This window comes from Mytilus californianus, unplaced genomic scaffold (assembly GCF_021869535.1).
Source record: "Mytilus californianus isolate M0D057914Y unplaced genomic scaffold, xbMytCali1.0.p SCAF_3, whole genome shotgun sequence".
Lineage (NCBI taxonomy): Eukaryota > Metazoa > Mollusca > Bivalvia > Mytilida > Mytilidae > Mytilus > Mytilus californianus.
In genome coordinates this window covers 96,902,651-96,924,216 of record NW_026262679.1, presented here as the reverse complement: position 1 = coordinate 96,924,216, position 21,566 = coordinate 96,902,651, and the positions used below count along the sequence as shown (strand labels likewise).

Sequence of the window (21,566 nt, the reverse complement as noted above, 5' to 3'; positions counted from 1 at the left end):
GTTTTATAAAGTACTTGATGTGTAACAAACTTTAACCACAAACTGTATCTACTTGTTACATGTAACTGTAAAAAAAACTAAGTCCATTTATCAGTAAAATACGGAAAAAATGAAAATAAATATTTTCCAAAATTTTGTCTTTTGATCATAAACAAGCTTCTGTCCAAATTAAATCAAATTCCATGAAGGTTTGACAAAGTTTAACTGTTATTGATGACTGATAAACTTTAACCTCAGAAAAAATCTGAAGTTAACTGTAAAAAAACTTAAGTCCATTTATTAGTAAAATAAGGAAAAATGAAAATAAATATTTTCAAAATTTCGCGCTGGATACTGTATTTTGGTCTTAAACAAGCTTCTGTCCCAATTTCATAAAATTCCATGTAGGTTTAACAAAGTTATCTATGTCCAAAAACTTAGACTGAACCTAAATGTTTCATCTGCCAACGGAATCTAGGATCGCTATGTCTCGCTTTAGAAAAATAAATTTGGCAGGCTCGACAAAAATCAGTAGAGATTAATATTAATTTCAGCACTAATTTATCAACATAAATATTACAATTTATTCATTTATTGTGTATTTCAGAATATTTGTAATAATTCTGTACTCCGTATAAGATTCACCAACTGCCATTTGCATTTAAACAACTTCCCGATTTAACACTTCCTGTTGTTTTCAATGAGATACATCCGTGAAAAAAATCAAACATCATTTGCTATATTATTTTAATATTCTGCAACAATATTACATTATCTCGTAACCAACCAGGACTGGACTTCCATTTGTCTCCAAAATAGAAATCACTTTCAATGGACACATTTTATCGAGTTTCAAGTTGGGATTTTTTCCAGAAAGTCCCTTTGTGCTAAGCATAAGAAGAAACTTTTTTTTTCAAGTTTCAAGGGCAAAAAAGAGAGTACTACACCAAAAGACGGAAATAAATAGGGTCTGCAAATATTAAGATAATGGTATGCAATAGTTGTAAGTTGTCTCTGATATCAAATTTAATTGCTTCACTTGTGCAAAATGAAATCTTAGCTTTCAATTATTTGTTAAGCTTTAAATTCCAATAATCATTGATTCTGCCTGAAAATTATTTAGGACCAGTTTTAATGATTTGTTGTCTTGAAGACTTATTTAGGACAATTTTAAATGATTTGTTGTCTTGACCACTTCTTTATTTTAGGACCATTTATAATGATTTGTTCTCTTGAAAACTTGTTTAGGACCATTTTTAATGATTTGTTCTCTTGACCACTTATTGAGAACCATTTTTAATGATTTGTAATCTTGATGATTTATTTAGGACCATTTAAAATGACTTGTTCTCTTGACAATTTGTTTAGGACCATTTAAAATGATTTGTTCTCTTGACAATTTGTTTAGGACCATTTTAAGTGAATTGTTCTCTTGAAGCATGTTTAGGACCATTTTAAATGATTTGTTATCTTTACCACTTATCTATGAACATTTTTAATGATTTGTTCTCTTGACAACATATTCAGGACCATTTTTTATGATTTGTAATCTAGACGATTTATTAAGGACCATTTCTAATGATTTGTTCCCTTGACAATTTGTTTAAGACCATTTTTAATGATTTGTTCTCCTGACAACTTATTTAGGACCATTTTACATGATTTGTAATCTTGGCTTATTAAGGACCATTTCTAATGATGTTCTCTTGACAACTTGTTTAAGATCATTTTTAATGATTTGTTCACTAAACAGTTCTGACTTCTGTTTAAGCCTTATAGCTTTTGATGCTTACCATTTTTTAGTCTCAAGCACACATAATGAAGGCTATAACAGAAATATGCATTGTTGCACTGAAATCAGTAACAGCTGTTGGGACTGGAAAAAGGTTTTGTCTGCCAAATAGTCAATGCTTTGGTATTAGCTTGATTTATATATTTATTGTATATTTTTAGTTTTTAAGTTATGTTGTTGTACTTAATGGATTTGCCTATTTGGCTGATATGTTTAGGCTCATTGTCTTTGGTAACCATACTTTTCTGTATTTGACTTCATAAGATTTTAGTCTCTAATGTATTTCATTGTTCTTCCTGACAACTTCATGTCAATCAATGAACCATCAAAATTAGGCAAAAAATAAAATTAAGATTGTTTGATGTTGCCTTTCTTCTCACCTAAAAAGCACCCTACACGAAAAATTTTATGAAACAAATCGTTTCAAATTCTTTTATAAAGTTTTTTAGTGCTCTAACATTGTTTTTTTGTCTAATACATGTAACTTATGTTGTTGGCCAAAAAAAAATCAAAGTGCTGGATAGCACCTCTGGAAAGTTTGCAACTGTAGATGTGTATTATTTCAAAAAGGTTATAGATGTGTATTATTTCAAATAGGTTATAGACGTGTATTATTTCAAATATGTATTTAATCACAGCTTTGATGTTTTTAACTAAACCTTTGTCTCGTCAGCAATTATCAAAAATTGTTTGTCATAGAAAATTTTTGATATTTTCTAATGCAACCTTAAACTGTAGATCTAAAATAATCAAATATACAGAAAGCTCTGTTAATTTCTTTATGTGCCTATGCCATGTCAAGGGCCTGTAAATTTAATATTTTTCTATTGGTTTAGGTCCTTCATATTTGTTTTTAGTAAAATGTTTTGTTACTGATTAACCCGTAAGGTTTCTTGTTTGAATTGTTCCACATGTTTCATATCAGGGCCTTTTATAGCTTACTATATGGTACAAGTTTTTCTCATTGTTGACGACCATATGGTTGCCTATAGTTGTTAACATATCTTCCTCCTTTAAACTCTTTTGGATAGCATTGGTTCATTTGCCAAAAATACCTCATTTTTTATTAAAATACAACAGTTTACTTAAATCAATACAACTGTAATGAAAGTGAATTTATATTGAAGGCTGTGATCAATAAAAAGGGAATGTGTCCATGATACAAATGATGCCCCCGCTAGCATTAACGTTATTAAGAGTCACAACTCAAGAACTGTAAATGTGACGCTACCAAAATTTGTACTTGATCTGAGTTTTGGGGTAATAAGCATTGTGTATACATTCTTCACATTAAGTTGAGGCAAACTTAAAAGTTAAAGAACGGAATCGAAAAAATCAGCAATTTTTCCATTTTTTAACGGGGCACAACCCTAGAGCAGTAACTAGAGGCTCTAAAGAGCCTATATCGCTCACCTTGGTCTATGTGCATATCAAACAAAGGACACACATGGATTCATGACAAAATTGTGTTTTGGTGATGGTGATGTGTTTGTAGATCTTACTTCACTGAACATTCTTGCTGCTTTCAATTATCTCTCTTTATAATGCACTTTCAGTTTCAGAGGAAAATATTTTGTAAAAATTTACAAAAATTTACAAAATTTATGAAAATTGTTAAAAATTTACTATAAAGGGCAATAACTCCAGAACTCCTAAAGGGGTCAATTGACCATTTTGGTCATGCAGACCTATTTGTAGATCTTACTTTGCTGTACATTATTGCTGTTTATCTCTACTATAATAATATTCAAGATAATAACCAATAAACTGCTTCGCTGAGCGCAGCTGGATACGCCCGCAGAGGTCCAACCCTGAACAGTTGGGGCAAAAATGGACACAATATTCAAGCTTGATTACGGACGGACGGTCAACGGTATACCATAATACGTCCCGTAAACGGACTTATAAAAACGGCAAAATTTCCTTAAAATTACCAATTCAGGGGCAGCAACCCAACAAGGGGTTGTCTGATTCATCTGAAAATTTCAGTGCAGAAAGATCTCAACCTGATTAACATATTTACCCCATGTCAGATTGCTCTAAATGCTTTGGTTTCAGAGATATAAGCCAAAAACTGCATTTTACCTCTATGTACTATTTTTAGCCATGTCGGCCATCTTGGTTTGTGGGCGCGGTCATCGGACATGTTTTTGAAACTATAAACCCTAATGATGATTGTGGCCAAGTTTAGATAAATTTGTCTCAGCAGTTTCAGAGAAGATTTTTGTAAAAGATTACAAAAATTTAAGAAAAATTGTTAAAAAATTTACTATAAAGGGCAATAACTCCTTAAGGGGTCAACTGACAATTTTGTTCATGTTGACTTATTTGTAGATCTTACTTTTCTGAACATTTATTGCTGTTTACAGTTTATCTCTATCTTTAATAATATGCAAGATAACCAAAAACTGCAAAATTTCCTTAAAATAACCAATTCAGGGGTAGCAACCCAACAACGGGTTGTCCAGTTCGTCTGAAAATTTCAGGGCAGATAGAAATTGACTGATAAACAATTTAACCCCGTGTCAGATTTACTATAAATGCTTTGGTTTCAGAGATATAAGCCAAAAACTGCATTTTACCCCTATGTTCTATTTTTAGCCATGTTGGCCATCTTGGTTGGCGAACTGGGTCATCGGACAAATTTTTAAAACTAAGTCATATGAAACTTCAAATTTAAAAAAAAAGTTGAACATGTTTTATATACTTGAATGGCTGAGTTTTACTATAAAACAAGTGTACATGAACTTTCTTGTAAAAGAAATCATTTATGTTATCAAAATCTTCACAATTGTACTACTGCTATTGAATTATTGTCTTCCCGTACACCCAAACTGCCCATATTTTCCTGTATGCAGTGACCTTAACTACGAGACCTCTCATTAGAACTTCAGTGACCTCACAGCGCAAGTGCGAGGGGAAAACCATGATGAAAGAATGTAAACAAACGTGTACTGGATGGTAAATAGTAATGACTGATTCTTAAAGAACAAATATAATACACCAAATCATTCAACAACTGTTAAGGAAAAGATTTACCAATGGGAACGCATGTAAAATATAACAAACAAGAATGTGTCCATAGTACATGGATGCCCCACTAGCGCTATCATTTTCTATGTTCAGTGGACCATGAAATTGGGGTCAAAACTCTAATTTGGCATTAAAATTTAAAAGATCATATCACAGGAAACATGTGTACTAAGTTTCAAGTTGATTGGACTTCAACTCCATCAAAAACTACCTTGACCAAAAACTTTTACCTGAAGCTGGACAGACGGTTGGACAGACGAACGAACGAACGGACGCACAGACCAGAAAACATAATGCTCCTACTACTATCGTAGGTGGGGCATAAAAATATATTGTCTCTATCAATTCACTTATTTATCACATTATCTGTGTTGATTGCTTATCAATGGTTAATTTCGGCAACAAACTCGGAAGTTAATTAGCTTGTGATCAACAAGCACTGAATGAAATATTATTTATAGATAATATGTTATAGATTCAAAATGAATATAAAAACATGCATACATGATTTAGTTTAGTATATACGCATGCATTTGTTCGATAACATTAAAATTACAAGAAACTTCTTTCATATGAGTTTAATATTGGAACATGTTGTGAGCATTGATCATTGATGTCATACTTGACCAATAATAGTCTACAGCATAATGTTTGGTAAACACTGACCACTTAAGTGGCATTCATTTTTTTAAACACTTTTAAAGACTAAACTTACAATGCTGGACCATGGGCATCTGATAATCTGTCTATAAACATTTGTAACAACCTGCAATATAATAAGGAGAACTTTTTTACTCAGAATATTTAAAGCATAATATGTTAAAACATTTGTAAAGAGCTCTATAGAATCCTATGTCTCACATGCAACTGCAAGGTGGAAAATTGTAATATTGACTGCCAAAAATGCTGTTTCCATTATCAGTAAAATAAAGAAAATCAAAATTAAATTAAATGCTCCGCTGGGCACAGCTTGATACGACCGCAGAGGTCAAACCCTGAACAGTTGGGGCAAGTATGGACACAACTTTCAAGCTTGATACAGCTCTGAATTTGGATTGTGATTAAATATTTGACACAGCATAGGTTTCTGACACAGAATGAATGTGGTCTAAGAACTTAAAAAATTTTAATTTACCTATTATGGTCCAATATCCAAAATCTAAATACATGGTTAGATTCAGCATATCAAAGAATCCAAAGAATTCAATTTTTGATGAAATCAAACAAAATTTAATTTTGGACCCTTTTGACCTCAATGTGGACCAATTTGATAACGGGCCCAAAAATCAAAATACATGGTTAGATTCAGCATATCAAAGAACCCCATATATTCAATTTTTGTTGAAATCAAACAAAGTTTAATTTTGGACCCCAACTTGGACCAACTTGAAAACTGGGCCCATAATAAATAAAATGCTCCGCAGGGCGCAGCTTGATACGACAGCAGAGGTCGAACCCTGAACAGTTGGGGCAAGTATGGACACAACATTCAAGCTTGATACAGCTCTGAATTTGGATTGTGATTAAATATTTGACACAGCATAGGTTTCTGACACAGAATGAATGTGGTCTAAGAACTTAAAAATTTTAAATTGGACATTCACCTATTATGGTCCAATATCCAAAATCTAAATACATGGTTAGATTCAGCATATCAAAGAACCCCAAGAATTCAATTTTTGATGAAATCAAACAAAGTTTAATTTTGGACACTTTTGACTTCAATGTGAACAAAGTTGATAACGGGGCCCAAAAATCAAAAATCTAAATACATGGTTAGATTCAACATATCAAAGAACCCCATATATTCAATTTTTGTTGAAATCAAACAAAGTTTAATTTTGGACCCCGATTTGGACCAACTTGAAAACATGGCCCATAATCAAAAATCTAAATAGATTCAGCATATCAAAGAACCCTAAGAATTCAATTTTTGTTAAAATCAAACTAAGTTTAATTTTGGACCCTTTGGACCTTAATGTAGACCAATTTGAAAACGGAACCAAAAATCAAGAATCTAAATACACGGTTAGATTCAGCATATCAAAGAACCCCAATAATTCAATTTTTGATGAAATCAAACAAAGTTTAATTTTGGACCCTTTGGACCTCAATGTGGACCAATTTAAAAACGGGGCCCAAAAACCCCATTGAAATTGGTCAAGAAATAAGCAATTTATACGAAGTATCTTTTTTTGCACAATACTGTGCAATTGAATATTTCTTGCTATTGCGCAATACTGTACAATTGACAATTTCTTGCTATTGCGCAATATTGTGCTATTGGATATTTCTTGCTATTGCACAATACTGTGCAATTGAAGATTTCTTGCTATTGCGCAATACTGTGCAATTGAAGATTTCTTGCTATTGTGCAATACTGTGCAGTTGAAAATTTCTTGCTATTGCACAATACTTATTATGTAATAATTTACACATCCAGTTTGGTGTGTATCTCCTACCATATCATTATTATTTGCTTTTAAATATAAATCAGAAATAACCAACTTAAAATGGAAAATTTTAAAAGAAAAAAAAAAGGAAACCCCCCCCCCCCCCCCAAAATTTTTTGAACCCCCTTATGATTCATCACCCCTAACTCAATCCCAGCCTTCCCTTTGTGGTATGGTACCTTGCAGTACAATTTCAGAGAGATCCATACACTTGAACACAAGTTATTGTCTGGAAACTAGAAAAATGTGTATTTTGGCCCCTTTTTGGCCCCAAATTCCTAAACTTTTAGGGCAATTACCCCAAACTCAAACCCAGCTTTCCCTTTGTGATATGGAACCTTGTAGTACAATTTCAGAAAGATCCATACACTTACACACAAGTTATTGTCATGAAACTAGAAAAAATGCTTGTTTTTTTGCCCCTTTTTTGGCCCCTTATTCCTAATATTTTGAGGCAATTACCCCCAAAATCAATCCCAGCATTCCCTGTGTGATATGGAACCTTGTGGTAGAATGTCAGAGAGATCCATACACTAACACACAAGTTATGTCTGGAAGTTACAAAAATGCTTATTTTTGGCCCCTAATTCCTTAACTGTTGGTACCATAACCCCCAAAATCAATCCCAACCTTCCTTTTGTGGTATTGAACCTTATGGTAAAATTTCATAGAGATCCATTCACTTAAACTAAAGTTAGAGTGCGAAAACCAATGTGTCTTCGGACTACGCTGGACGACGACGACGACGCCAACGTCATACCAATATACGACCGCAAAAATTTTTGCGGTCGTATAAAAATCTAAACACATGGTTAGATTGGGCATATCAAAGAACCCCAAGAATTCAATTTTTGTTAAAATCAAACTAAGTTTAATTTTGGACCCTTTGGATCTTAATGTAGACCAGTTTAAAACGGGACCCAAAATTAAAAATCTAAATACACGGTTAGATTTGGCATATCAAAGAACCTCAATAATTCAATTTTTGATGAAATCAAACAAAGTTTAATTTTGGACCCTTTTGACATCAATATGAACCAATTTGATAGCAGGGCCCACAAATAAAAAATCTAAATACATGGTTAAATTCAGCATATCAAAGAACCCCATATATTTAATTTTTGTTGAAATCAAACAAAGTTTAATTTTGGACCCCAACTTGGACCAACTTGAAAACTGGGCCCATAATAAATAAAATGCTCCGCAGGGCGCAGCTTGATACGACAGCAGAGGTCGAACCCTGAACAGTTGGGGCAAGTATGGACACAACATTCAAGCTTGATACAGCTCTGAATTTGGATTGTGATTAAATATTTGACACAGCATAGGTTTCTGACACAGAATGAATGTGGTCTAAGAACTTAAAAATTTTAAATTGGACATTCACCTATTATGGTCCAATATCCAAAATCTAAATACATGGTTAGATTCAGCATATCAAAGAACCCCAAGAATTCAATTTTTGATGAAATCAAACAAAGTTTAATTTTGGACACTTTTGACTTCAATGTGAACAAAGTTGATAACGGGGCCCAAAAATCAAAAATCTAAATACATGGTTAGATTCAACATATCAAAGAACCCCATATATTCAATTTTTGTTGAAATCAAACAAAGTTTAATTTTGGACCCCGATTTGGACCAACTTGAAAACATGGCCCATAATCAAAAATCTAAATACATGTTTAGATTCAGCATATCAAAGAACCCTAAGAATTCAATTTTTGTTAAAATCAAACTAAGTTTAATTTTGGACCCTTTGGACCTTAATGTAGACCAATTTGAAAACGGAACCAAAAATTAAGAATCTAAATACACGGTTAGATTCAGCATATCAAAGAACCCCAATAATTCAATTTTTGATGAAATCAAACAAAGTTTAATTTTGGACCCTTTGGACCTCAATGTGGACCAATTTAAAAACGGGCCCAAAAACCCCATTGAAATTGGTCAAGAAATAAGCAATTTATACGAAGTATCTTTTTTTGCACAATACTGTGCAATTGAATATTTCTTGCTATTGCGCAATACTGTACAATTGACAATTTCTTGCTATTGCGCAATATTGTGCTATTGGATATTTCTTGCTATTGGGCAATACTGTGCAATTGAAGATTTCTTGCTATTGGGCAATACTGTGCAATTGAAGATTTCTTGCTATTGTGCAATACTGTGCAGTTGAAAATTTCTTGCTATTGCACAATACTTGTTATATAATAATTTACACATCCTGTTTGGTGTGTATCTCCTACCATATCATTATTATTTGCTTTTAAATATAAATCAGAAATAACCAACTTAAAATGGAAAATTTTAAAAGAAAAAAAAAAGGAAACCCCCCCCCCCCCCCCCAAATTTTTTGAACCCCCTTATGATTCATCACCCCTAACTCAATCCCAGCCTTCCCTTTGTGGTATGGTACCTTGCAGTACAATTTCAGAGAGATCCATACACTTGAACACAAGTTATTGTCTGGAAACTAGAAAAATGTGTATTTTGGCCCCTTTTTGGCCCCAAATTCCTAAACTTTTAGGGCAATTACCCCAAACTCAAACCCAGCTTTCCCTTTGTGATATGGAACCTTGTAGTACAATTTCAGAAAGATCCATACACTTACACACAAGTTATTGTCATGAAACTAGAAAAAATGCTTGTTTTTTGCCCCTTTTTTGGCCCCTTATTCCTAATATTTTGAGGCAATTACCCCCAAAATCAATCCCAGCATTCCCTGTGTGATATGGAACCTTGTGGTACAATGTCAGAGAGATCCATACACTAACACACAAGTTATGTCTGGAAGTTACAAAAATGCTTATTTTTGGCCCCTTTTTGGCCCCAAATTCCTAAACTTTTAGGGCAATTACCCCAAACTCAAACCCAGCTTTCCCTTTGTGATATGGAACCTTGTAGTACAATTTCAGAAAGATCCATACACTTACACACAAGTTATTGTCATGAAACTAGAAAAAATGCTTGTTTTTTGCCCCTTTTTTGGCCCCTTATTCCTAATATTTTGAGGCAATTACCCCCAAAATCAATCCCAGCATTCCCTGTGTGATATGGAACCTTGTGGTACAATGTCAGAGAGATCCATACACTAACACACAAGTTATGTCTGGAAGTTACAAAAATGCTTATTTTTGGCCCCTTTTTGGCCCCTAATTCCTTAACTGTTGGTACCATAACCCCCAAAATCAATCCCAACCTTCCTTTTGTGGTATTGAACCTTATGGTAAAATTTCATAGAGATCCATTCACTTAAACTATAGTTAGAGTGCGAAAACCAATGTGTCTTCGGACTACGCTGGACGACGACGACGACGCCAACGTCATACCAATAAATGACCACAAAAATTTTTGCGGTCGTATAAAAATCCAAACACATGGTTAGATTCGGCATATCAAAGAACCCCAAGAATTCAATTTTTGTTAAAATCAAACTAAGTTTAATTTTGGACCCTTTGGATCTTAATGTAGACCAGTTTAAAACGGGACCCAAAATTAAAAATCTAAATACACGGTTAGATTTGGCATATCAAAGAACCTCAATAATTCAATTTTTGATGAAATCAAACAAAGTTTAATTTTGGACCCTTTTGACATCAATATGAACCAATTTGATAGCGGGGCCCACAAATAAAAAATCTAAATACATGGTTAGATTCAGCATATCAAAGAACCCCATTTATTTAATTTTTGTTGAAATCAAACAAAGTTTAATTTTGGACCCCAATTTGGACCAACTTGAAAACTGGGCCCAAAATCAAAAATCTAAATACATGTTTAGATTCAGCATATCAAAGAACCCCATATATTCAATTTTTGTTAAAATTAAACTAAGTTTAATTTTGGACCTTTTGGACCTTAATGTAGACCAATTTGAAAACTGGACCCAAAATTAAAAATCTAAATACACGGTCAGATTAGGCATAACAAAAATATAAATGTGGTCAAAGATTTTACAAATCTAATGCGCCATACTGTGCAATTAAAGATTTCTTCTTGAAATTTTTCAATATTTGAAATTTGAAAAAAAAATAATATTTGAAGAACAATTCTCTTTAATTTCTGAAATCTGAAATGAGAAAAAATTGCCCCCCCCCCCCCCCCCCCCCCCACAATTTCTTTTTACCCCCCTCCCTTTTTCCCCCAAAAAATTCTTTCGCTCAAGATATGGTCATAATCTCAATTCAAATTTCCAATGGAATTTGCAACCATAATTACCCATTTAAATTTACCATAGTTCTAACTTAATCTATTTTATAATAGAATTTAAAATATGGTGTCAAATCTTTCATATGTATTTTTTTGTAAAAAAAAAAAAGATGCAACATTTGCAGATATTTTTACTGGTCTTCCTTTATAAATATGCATTTCTTTAAACATAATTTAAAAGCAGTGTAAGGGAAGTAATCAAAACGTTGTATTTGGATTACCTCCCTTATACTGTTTTAAATTGTTCATTAACCATTACTTAATACATAATTTAAAAGCAGTGTAAGGGAGGTAATTCAAATGATGTATTTGATTTATCTCCCTTACACTGCTTTAAATTATGTTTTGTACTAAAGTATTTGTCCATTAACCAGGACAACCTTGTTTTTCCCCGTTTTTTGCCCCTAATTCCTAAACGGTTTGAGCCATAACCCCCCAACGCAAATCCTAACCATCCCTTTGTGGTATGGAAACTTGTGGTATAATTTCAGAGAAATCCATACACTGTTCCACAAGTTATTGTCTGGAAACTAGAAAATGCTTATTTTTGGAACATAATTCCTTAACTGTTGGTACCATAACCCCCAAAATCAATCCCAACCTTCCTTTTGTGGTATTTAACCTTATCGTAAAATTTCATAGAGATCCATTCACTTAAACTAAAGTTATAGTGCGAAAACCCATGTGTCTTCGGACGACGACGCCAATATCATAGCAATATACGACCGCAGTATAAAAACCAAAATTTTGCTCAAGGTACCGATCATGCAGAAGCTTTTATTCACGATTTGTAAAATTCCATAAAAAATTTGACAAAGTTTTTCAGTATTATAATCAAACCGTGAACTAGGAAAGTCAAGGAAATAGGACAAAAACCACATGAAACTGTAAACCATAAGATAATCCAGCTCACATACCTCCTAAACTATAAAGCAATACACATGTACAAATAGTTTATGCTGTCACCAGCAACATTCCTCACAGGTGAGACCCAATGTTTTATTTGAAAATTGAATTTTGATAAGTAATCTCCTCCTAACTTATCTTAGGGGAATCTTAAATTCAAAAGCGACTGCTGTGGATATACTTTTTAACCTATTCCGAAAGGTTTATTATGTAGAACAACTATTAAACAGAAAAAGAGAAAATTGTCAACAAGAATGCTAACCCTAAAATGTCTCACCTGCTTTAATGATCATGATAAAATTTATAAGTAAATTAAGTCTTGGAGAAAGTGTTATAAAACAAATTTATTCATAAGCTAAAGGTCAGATGAACTCTGCCACACAGAGTGACATGTACACCTTACAATCATTCCATATACCAAATATAGATAACCTATTGCTTATAATATCTGAGAAACAGTCTTAACCATGAAAACATAATATTGACTAATGAACCATTATAGTAGATAATGCGGTCAAGGTCAGATGAAACCTGCCATACAGATATGTACACTTTACAAGCATGTCATTCACCAAATATAGTTTGCCTGCGTAAAGTATTAGAGATACAGGCCAGACAAAAAAGTATACAGATATGCCAAGGGGGGGGGGGGGGGGGAGGGCGAATATTGCAGACTCGACAAAAATCACACCAAAGGCATCAGCCTGATTATGCACTTGTCTAACTGAACTGAATCTAGCCTTCTGTCAAAATTACCCTTGAAGATACGGAACTTGTCTAGGATTCTGTGACTGTTGATTATTTCTTGTTCTAAGTTGTATTCTGGTGAAAGGAACAGGACCATTACGTCTCATTACAAATGGATGCTCAGTGTCTGTGTCCTCAGAATCTGATTCTGTCCTGTCTTCTGAATTTGTAGACCTCTGTGGACGATCTTGACTTACACCTGAAACTTGTTGTTGGAAGTTTTCAAGGAAGGCTCTGCCCCATATCTAAAAAATGTTGATCATTTTGAAATAATAAAATTAATATTGTAAAAGAAAAGTTTGTCAAAGGGTGAACCCACTAAGTTTATTTCTAAATAACACATTTATGTAACAAATGCTTAAATATACTATATGGCAGGGCGTTCTAAAAAACGACGGAAAAGGGGCATGGCGCCAAATTTTTTTCCTAAAAAGGGCAGGGCATCAAGAAATCACGGCAGGGCGCCATACCACGCCAAAACCTCCTGCAGGAAACACTATTATAAGCTCGCTAAAAATAACAATTCAATCTTTACAACCTTGTCCTAGTTAAACCAAAGACTTAAACACAGATATCTTATCTTTTTTCATGTATTTTTTTAAGTGTAAGAATAAAAAGATAGCAATACAATCAGAATAATGAGGTAAAGTAGATAACACTAAAGTCTTTCCTAATAAAATGCCAGGTTGACAAATATGATGTGTTTCAATGAAAAAAATAATTCATGATAGTCAGTTTTGTAGTGTTTCATAATTAAATGAGGCAAGCAGGGATGGGAATGATTACTTACAAAATCAATTACCGGAAGGATTTTTGTGTATTACTCTGATTTTTGTATGTACTGGTAATCGATATGATTGTTGTCAGACATTCTTTATAAAACATGTATGTAAAATTATATATAAATAGTGACAGTTTATCCAACATCAATCAATCTGTAGGTCACGAAAAATCAAAGAATACATATGAACCTTCTTTTAAGAATTAACTTGCCTCTGCAAAATTTGATGCCGGATCAATTATTTCTTGTGGAGAACTACTATTTGGTGACTCTCTGAAAGATAAATACATTATTTTGTTAATGAATACTCCATAGAATATGGAGATAAAGTTTTACTTCAAGTATTACATAAAGTTTAGTTAACATTATCAACAATCCATGAAAATGTGGTCATGGGTCAGATTAACCAAGTCAGACAGACATGTAACATGTTGTTGGCATGATATGGGTTATTCTTCTCATATAATCTATAATGACACAATACTAAACACTTAGCAAGAGGATTGTGCTTCATTTTCATATGATGAAGACATAATCTTCCGATCAGTTAAAATGAGGTCTAAAACTGGCATGTCAGTAACTGCTAGTAGTCCTTTGTCTGTTAATTTAAGTTGATCATTCATTGTCATTTTACTTAGTTGCTTCTGTTACCTATTCTGATATTGGACTCAGACTTCTTTTAACCTGAGTTTTAATGTCTGTATTGTGTGTGTTTGTTCATTCCACATTGGCTAGAGGTATCTATAGAGGAGTGTTGAGATCTCACAAAATATGTTTAAAAACACATGTTTGCGCCTGTCCAAAGTCAGGAACCTCTGGCCTTTCTTAGTCTTTTGTGTTTTCAATTTCAGTTCATTTATGTGTGTCTGAGTTTAGTGTGGCATCCATTTTCTTTGAACTAGTATACATTATTGTTAAGGGGCCAGGTGAAGCCTACCTCTGGGTGCAGGATTTTCTCACTGCATTGAAAACCCATTGGTGGCCATGGGCTGTTTTCTGCTCTGTGGTTGGGTTGTTGTCTCTTTGACACATTCCCTGTTTCCATTCTCAATTCTATTACAATCATTATATACACCAAATATAGTTGACATATTGCTTATAGTATACAAGAAACACCAATACATGAAAATTTAATATTTTATTAAGAAACAAACTTAACCAGGAAAATTTTACATTGACCAATGAACCATGAAATTGAGGTCAAGGTCAGTTGGACCCTGCCAGACATGTACACCTTATGATCTTTCCGTTCACCAAATATAGTTAACCTGTTGTTTAAACTAGTATTAGAAAAACAGATAAAAACACAAAAACTTAGCATTGTCTTTGATTGACCAATGGACCATGAAAATTATGTCAAATTTACAATATACAAGAATATCCAGGGCTATGATCATTTTTGGAGTGAATCCTGAAAATCATTACATTTTGATAATTGTATTTGTTATTCCCTAAAACCCTTACCAGAAAGCTACAGTTAATATGATATTATAACATGAATTTCCAAAGTATCAGCCAATATATCATAATTTGTGTTGTTTGTAAAGTGTCTGATATATATGTAACCCCATCTTCTTTTTAAAGTACTCTTTTTACAATTTAACTTCAGGACATATTTGAGTTTACGACTAAGGTCAAATTATAAATTGCACTACATACTCTGATTCTGTTATTTCTTCAATGAATCCATTCTCACATTTAGGACATGTATAATCCTACAAAAAAGACAAATATTTAACATGTTGAACATGTAAAATCCTACAAAAAAGACAAATACTTAACATTTAGGACATGTATAATACTACAAAAAAGACAAAATATAGATTGCTACACTGTAAATCAATGTCCTCTGCTGCTTTTTAACTGTCATCATAGACAGCTCAATGAAACATTTACATATTTTATTTCAACATAGAATATGGTATATTCACTATCAGAATATGAACCACTGTACTTATAAAACTAACGGTCACATCAAAATCATTTACAAGGTGCTTGCAAGAAATAACAGTCAAATTCAACAAAAATATCTCCTTTACGCCTGCAAAAAGCATCAAATCAAAATGACAATATTGTTGTTGTATGCCATAATGGTCAACTCATCATTATGACTAGCCATTCCAGTGAATATGAAACCAGTTTGATAGCTATAATTAACACAAAAAGTTTCAGATTTTCATTATCATTATGCTTCAATGGGTAAACTAGATGTGTCGGGCAACACGAATGTCCCTCTTGCAAAAAAAGCTTGAAGCCATTTTTAGGAGTGAAAGTCCAAAGCCCGTTATTTTGGCAAAAATCAGTGGAGCAGAACCAAATGGAAACTCCATCTGAAACTCATCATAGTAGACCCACATACTAATAAAATGCTCCGCAGGGCGCAGCTTGATACGACCGCAGAGGTCGAACCCTGAACAGTTGGGGCAAGTATGGACACAACATTCAAGCTTGATACAGATCTGAATTTGGATTGTGATTAAATATTTGACACAGCATAGGTTTCTGACACAGAATGAATGTGGTCTAAGAACTTAAAAATTTTAAATTGGACATTCACCTATTATGGTCCAATATCCAAAATCTAAATACATGGTTAGATTCAGCATATCGAAGAACCCCAAGAATTCAATTTTTGATGAAATCAAACAAAGTTTAATTTTGGACCCTTTTGACCTCAATGTGGACAAAGTTGATAACGGGGCCCAAAAATCTAAATACATGGTTAGATTCAGCATATCAAAGAACCCCACATATTCAATTTTTGTTGAAATCAAACAAAGTTTAATTTTGGACCCCGATTTAGACCAACTTGAAAACTGGGTCCATAATCAAAAATCTAAATACATGTTTAGATTCAGCATATCAAAGAACACTATATATTCAATTTTTGTTAAAATCAAACTAAGTTTAATTTTGGACCCTTTGGACCTTAATGTAGACCAATTTGAAAACGGAACCAAAAATTAAGAATCTAAATACATGGTTAGATTCAGCATATCAAAGAACCCCATATATTCAATTTTTGTTGAAATCAAACAAAGTTTAATTTTGGACCCCGATTTGGACCAACTTGAAAACTGGGCCCATAATCAAAAATCTAAATACATGTTTAGATTCAGCATATCAAAGAACACTAAAAATTCAATTTTTGTTAAAATCAAACAAATTTAAATTTTGGACCCTTTGGACCTCAATGTGGACCAATTTAAAAACGGGGCCAAAAATCCAAAAACTTAATACACGGTTATATTCAGCATATTAAAGAACCCCAAGAATTCAAGAATAAAACCCCATTGAAATTGATCAAGAAATAAGCAATTTATAAGAAGTATCTTCTTTTGCACAATACTGTGCAATTGAATATTTCTTGCTATTGCGCAATACTGTACAATTGACAATTTCTTGCTATTGCGCAATATTGTGCTATTGGATATTTCTTGCTATTGCGCAATACTGTGCAATTGAAGATTTCTTGCTATTGCGCAATACTGTGCAATTGAAGATTTCTTGCTATTGTGCAATACTGTGCAATTGAAAATTTCTTGCTATTGCACAATACTTATTATATAAAAATTTACACATCCTGTTTGGTGTGTATCTCCTACCATATCATTATTATTTGCTTTTAAATATAAATCAGAAATAACCAACTTAAAATGGAAAATTTTAAAAGAAAAAAAAAGGAAAAAAAGAAAGAAAAAAAATCCCCCCCCAAAATTTTTTTGAACCCCCTTATGATTCATCACCCCCAAACTCAATCCCAGCCTTCCCTTTGTGGTATGGTACCTTGCAGTACAATTTCAGAGAGATCCATACACTTGAACACAAGTTATTGTCTTGAAACTAGAAAAATGCTTATTTTTGGCCCCTTTTAGGCCCCCAATTCCTAAACGTTTCAGGCAATTACCCCCGAACTCAATTCCAGCTTTCCCTTTGTGATATGAAACCTTGTAGTACAATTTCAGAAATATCCAAACACTTACACACAAGTTATTGTCATGAAACTAGAAAAATGCTTGTTTTTTGCCCCTTTTTTGGCCCCTAATTCCTAAAATTTTGAGGCAATTACCCCCAAAATCAATTCCAGCATTCCCTTTGTGATATGGAACCATGTGGTACAATGTCAGAGAGATCCATACACTTACACACAAGTTATTGTCTGAAAGTTACAAAAATGCTTATTTTTGGCCCCTAATTCCTTAACTGTTGGTACCATAACCCCCAAAATCAATCCCAACCTTCCTTTCGTGGAATTGAACCTTATAGTAAAATTTCATGGAGATCCATTCACTTAAACTAAAGTTAGAGTGTGAAAACCAATGTGTCTTCGGACGACGCCAGACGACGACGACGACACCAACGTCATACCAATATACGACCAAAAAATTTTTAATTTTTGCGGTCGTATAAAAATTAGCTCAATATGTGAAGGCGTTAAGAAAAGAGTCATTATAACTGTTATTTTCACGAAATTTTCATAACCCAAAGCCTTTAATTATAACAATAAACTGTTAACACTGAGATATGTCTCCCCTTTTTGTTATTTTGATAAGGCAAATGTTGAAATTAAAAGAGCAATACTTTTACATGTAAGTTATGCAAATATTCAAAGTCACTGAAATATGACTGAAGGTACAAGGCTAAACAATCTCCATGGAAATGAGATGTGCCAATGCTAATACAACTGCATACCAAACAACATTGACTTATCATATGTCGTTCCCTTTAAACAAACCTAAACACAAACATTTGTAAAAGTTTCAAAGTCAATGAACCATGATAAGGGGGGGGGGGCTATATAATCTCCATGGTAATGAGACTCGCAAATGCCATTACATTTGCATACCAAATATCACTGACTTATCATTAGTGGTTCATCTTAAACTGATCTAATCACAAATTTAAACTAATACATGTAAACTAAGCAAAAGTTCAAAGTCAATAGACCATGATTGAGGGGTAAGGACCCAATATTCTCCATGGAAATGAGATATGCCAATGCTTATACAATGCAACTCAGACTGCATACCAATTATCATTGACCTACCACTACATGTACTAATGGTTCCCCTTGAACTGACCTATCACTAACTAATACATATAAAACTAAGCAAAAGTTTCAAAGTCAATAGACCATGACTGAGGGGTAAGGACCTAATATTCTCCATGGAAATGAGATGTGCTAATGCTTATACAATGCAACTCAGACTGCATACCAATTATCATTGACCTACCACTAATGGTTCCCCTTGAACTGACCTAATCACAAATTAATACATATAAAACTAAGCAAAAGTTTCAAAGTCAACAGACCATGACTGAGGGGGTGGGTCAAAATAATCTCCATGGAAATAAGATATGCCAATGCTTATACAACTGCATATCAAATATCATTGACCTACCACTAGTGGTTCCCCATAAAATGACCTAATCATAAACTAATACATGTCATGTAAACTTAGCAAAAGTTTCAAAGTCAATAGACCAAGACTGAGGGGGTGGGGCCAAATAATCTCCATGGAAATGAGATAGGCCAATGCTTATACAACTGCATACCAAATATCATTGACCTTACACTAGTGGTTCACCATAAACTAGACCTAATCACAAACTAATACATTGTTGCTGCTGCCGGAAAGAGCATAACAATGTCTCGCTTTTTGACTCTGTCAAGGCGAGACAAAAATCAACTAAAAATCAGCTTAGTATGTGAAGGTGTTTAGAAAAAAAGTCTGTTTTACTGTTCATTGTGGAATGATGGATAAGTGTAACACTATATGGCCCCTACCTAAGTCAGTGGGGCCATAAAAAATGGGCAAGGTCCCATAACTCCAACAAACATTGTCTAATCACTATATATACAACATGTACAATGTAGGTATGAATGAAAACTTTTGAACATACATTCTAAGAAATTTAGCTGTCATAAGTTGTCAATATGATACAACAGGTAAAAATGGTTGAAGTCTGATAAGTTATGAAAATATTGTCATAACAACCATGACAACATGGCACTAAAGTATGATCAACTACGAACATACGGTACATATAATGAATAAAAAAACCAACAAAGTATTACATTCTTCTGGTAAATGGTCTCATAAAAGTACCAGTAGTATAAATTTACAAGGTGGCATTATGCTACAATAGGCCAAATTAGTCTTTTTATAACTCCTAATCAATGCTTATAGAGTATGGTCAACTTCACATAATGAAAACCAATACAACCAAGTATGAAAGCGTTCAGACAAAGTGTCTCGATATGGTAATGTTCACAAAGTGATGTACATGTATTATTATTATCAGCCAGAGAAAGACCAGATTATACAATATCATTAAAAGTGCAGCAAATGAGTGTACATTTTTTTGCTATTTTCAATTTCCAACCTGAGAACACTACATGTACATGCAGGCAAACTCTCAGAGAGTAATGATATTAAACTGACTAGTAAGATTCTAGTAAACTCACTCCTGGTTGTCATGGTTATTCTGTCTTGAACTTTAATACCAGATGTTTATTTGATATACATTGTACAATTTTATTTGAACATTGCAATTGTTTGAGTGAAAGAAGTTTGAGGTTGGGTATCTATGTACAGTGTTCACAATAAGTTTTTGAATAAGAGGAAGAAAATTAAAAGTAGCAGGCAAACATGAGGGCCACAAGGCCCGAATCGAGCGTCTTAGATGTGAGAGGGGGTGGGTTCGAGAGGGGGGTATCCTCCCTTCTCGTTAAGCCGGGGGTTCGAGAAAATTTTGAAAATTTAGATTGCAGGAGCTGGCATCTGGGCTGTTCTGAGTAGATTTTGACCTCTTATTCTTCATGTTAATTTGTCCATTTTTAGTAGCTCATTTAAATTTTTCCTCAAAAATTGAAAATTAATGTGATTTTTTTGCAGATTTTATATGACATGGCTTGCTTCACCCCTTTCCATGTTCAATGTTCTTCTTATTGCAAGTCTTTATCACTAAGGGCTATTCCAGAATTGATTGTATGGGGACGGAAAAGCACTTTTTATTTGAATAAAATTTTAATTCATTTTTCCTTAATATTAAGTTTTGATTGGGAAAATATGTGAAGTAGCCCATGAAATTTTTTTTTAATTAATGTGCCTCCCCCCTCCCGATACAGACATTTCTGGAATAGCCCTTATAATTGTGTCTTCACTTCATATTATTTCTTAAGTGTCTTGTATTATAGTTTCAAATAGAATTCATTGAGAACATTAATTTATGGCAGCGCCTTAAAAATATTTTCGTTGATCCCGCAGCGCCTTAATTGGCCGCTGTCCCTTAATACTTGATCCCACAGCGTGTTAATTTTCACATTTTAATTATAAATGTTGGTTAAAATGTCAAGTTGCTGATTATCGCTGAGAGGTCAGTCAATGTTGCGCAATGACTGATAACTAGCAAAAGTCTCTGATTTACCTGTTCCAGCCTTATCAGACCATGTAATCATGTTATAGCGTAAATGATCATCAAGAAGATAGATATTTTTAGTAGAAAATAAAAGTTTTTAAAAACTTCAGTGCAAAAATTGAAGAAATAAACCAAATACATTGTATTTACGCATCGTCTGTGTGCGCTACTTTGCCATTTAAATTTTTTCATTGGTCGAGAAGAAGAATCTATTTAAACACGACCAATGAACATGATG

The 21,566-nt window shown here is 33.4% G+C and overlaps 1 protein-coding gene across 1 annotated transcript in view; it reads right to left on the bottom strand.

The window, feature by feature from the left end:
• Positions 1-21,566, bottom strand: part of LOC127733313 (E3 ubiquitin-protein ligase RNF115-like) — a 40,522-nt gene that overhangs the window by 10,988 nt on the left and 7,968 nt on the right. The window contains exons 2-5 of the mRNA XM_052242688.1: positions 15,566-15,621; positions 14,119-14,179; positions 13,135-13,370; positions 5,520-5,570 (exon numbers count right to left, since the gene is read on the bottom strand). Of these exons, the coding sequence (XP_052098648.1) occupies positions 5,520-5,570; positions 13,135-13,370; positions 14,119-14,179; positions 15,566-15,621 (404 nt within the window). The remainder of the gene's footprint in view (positions 1-5,519; positions 5,571-13,134; positions 13,371-14,118; positions 14,180-15,565; positions 15,622-21,566) is intronic.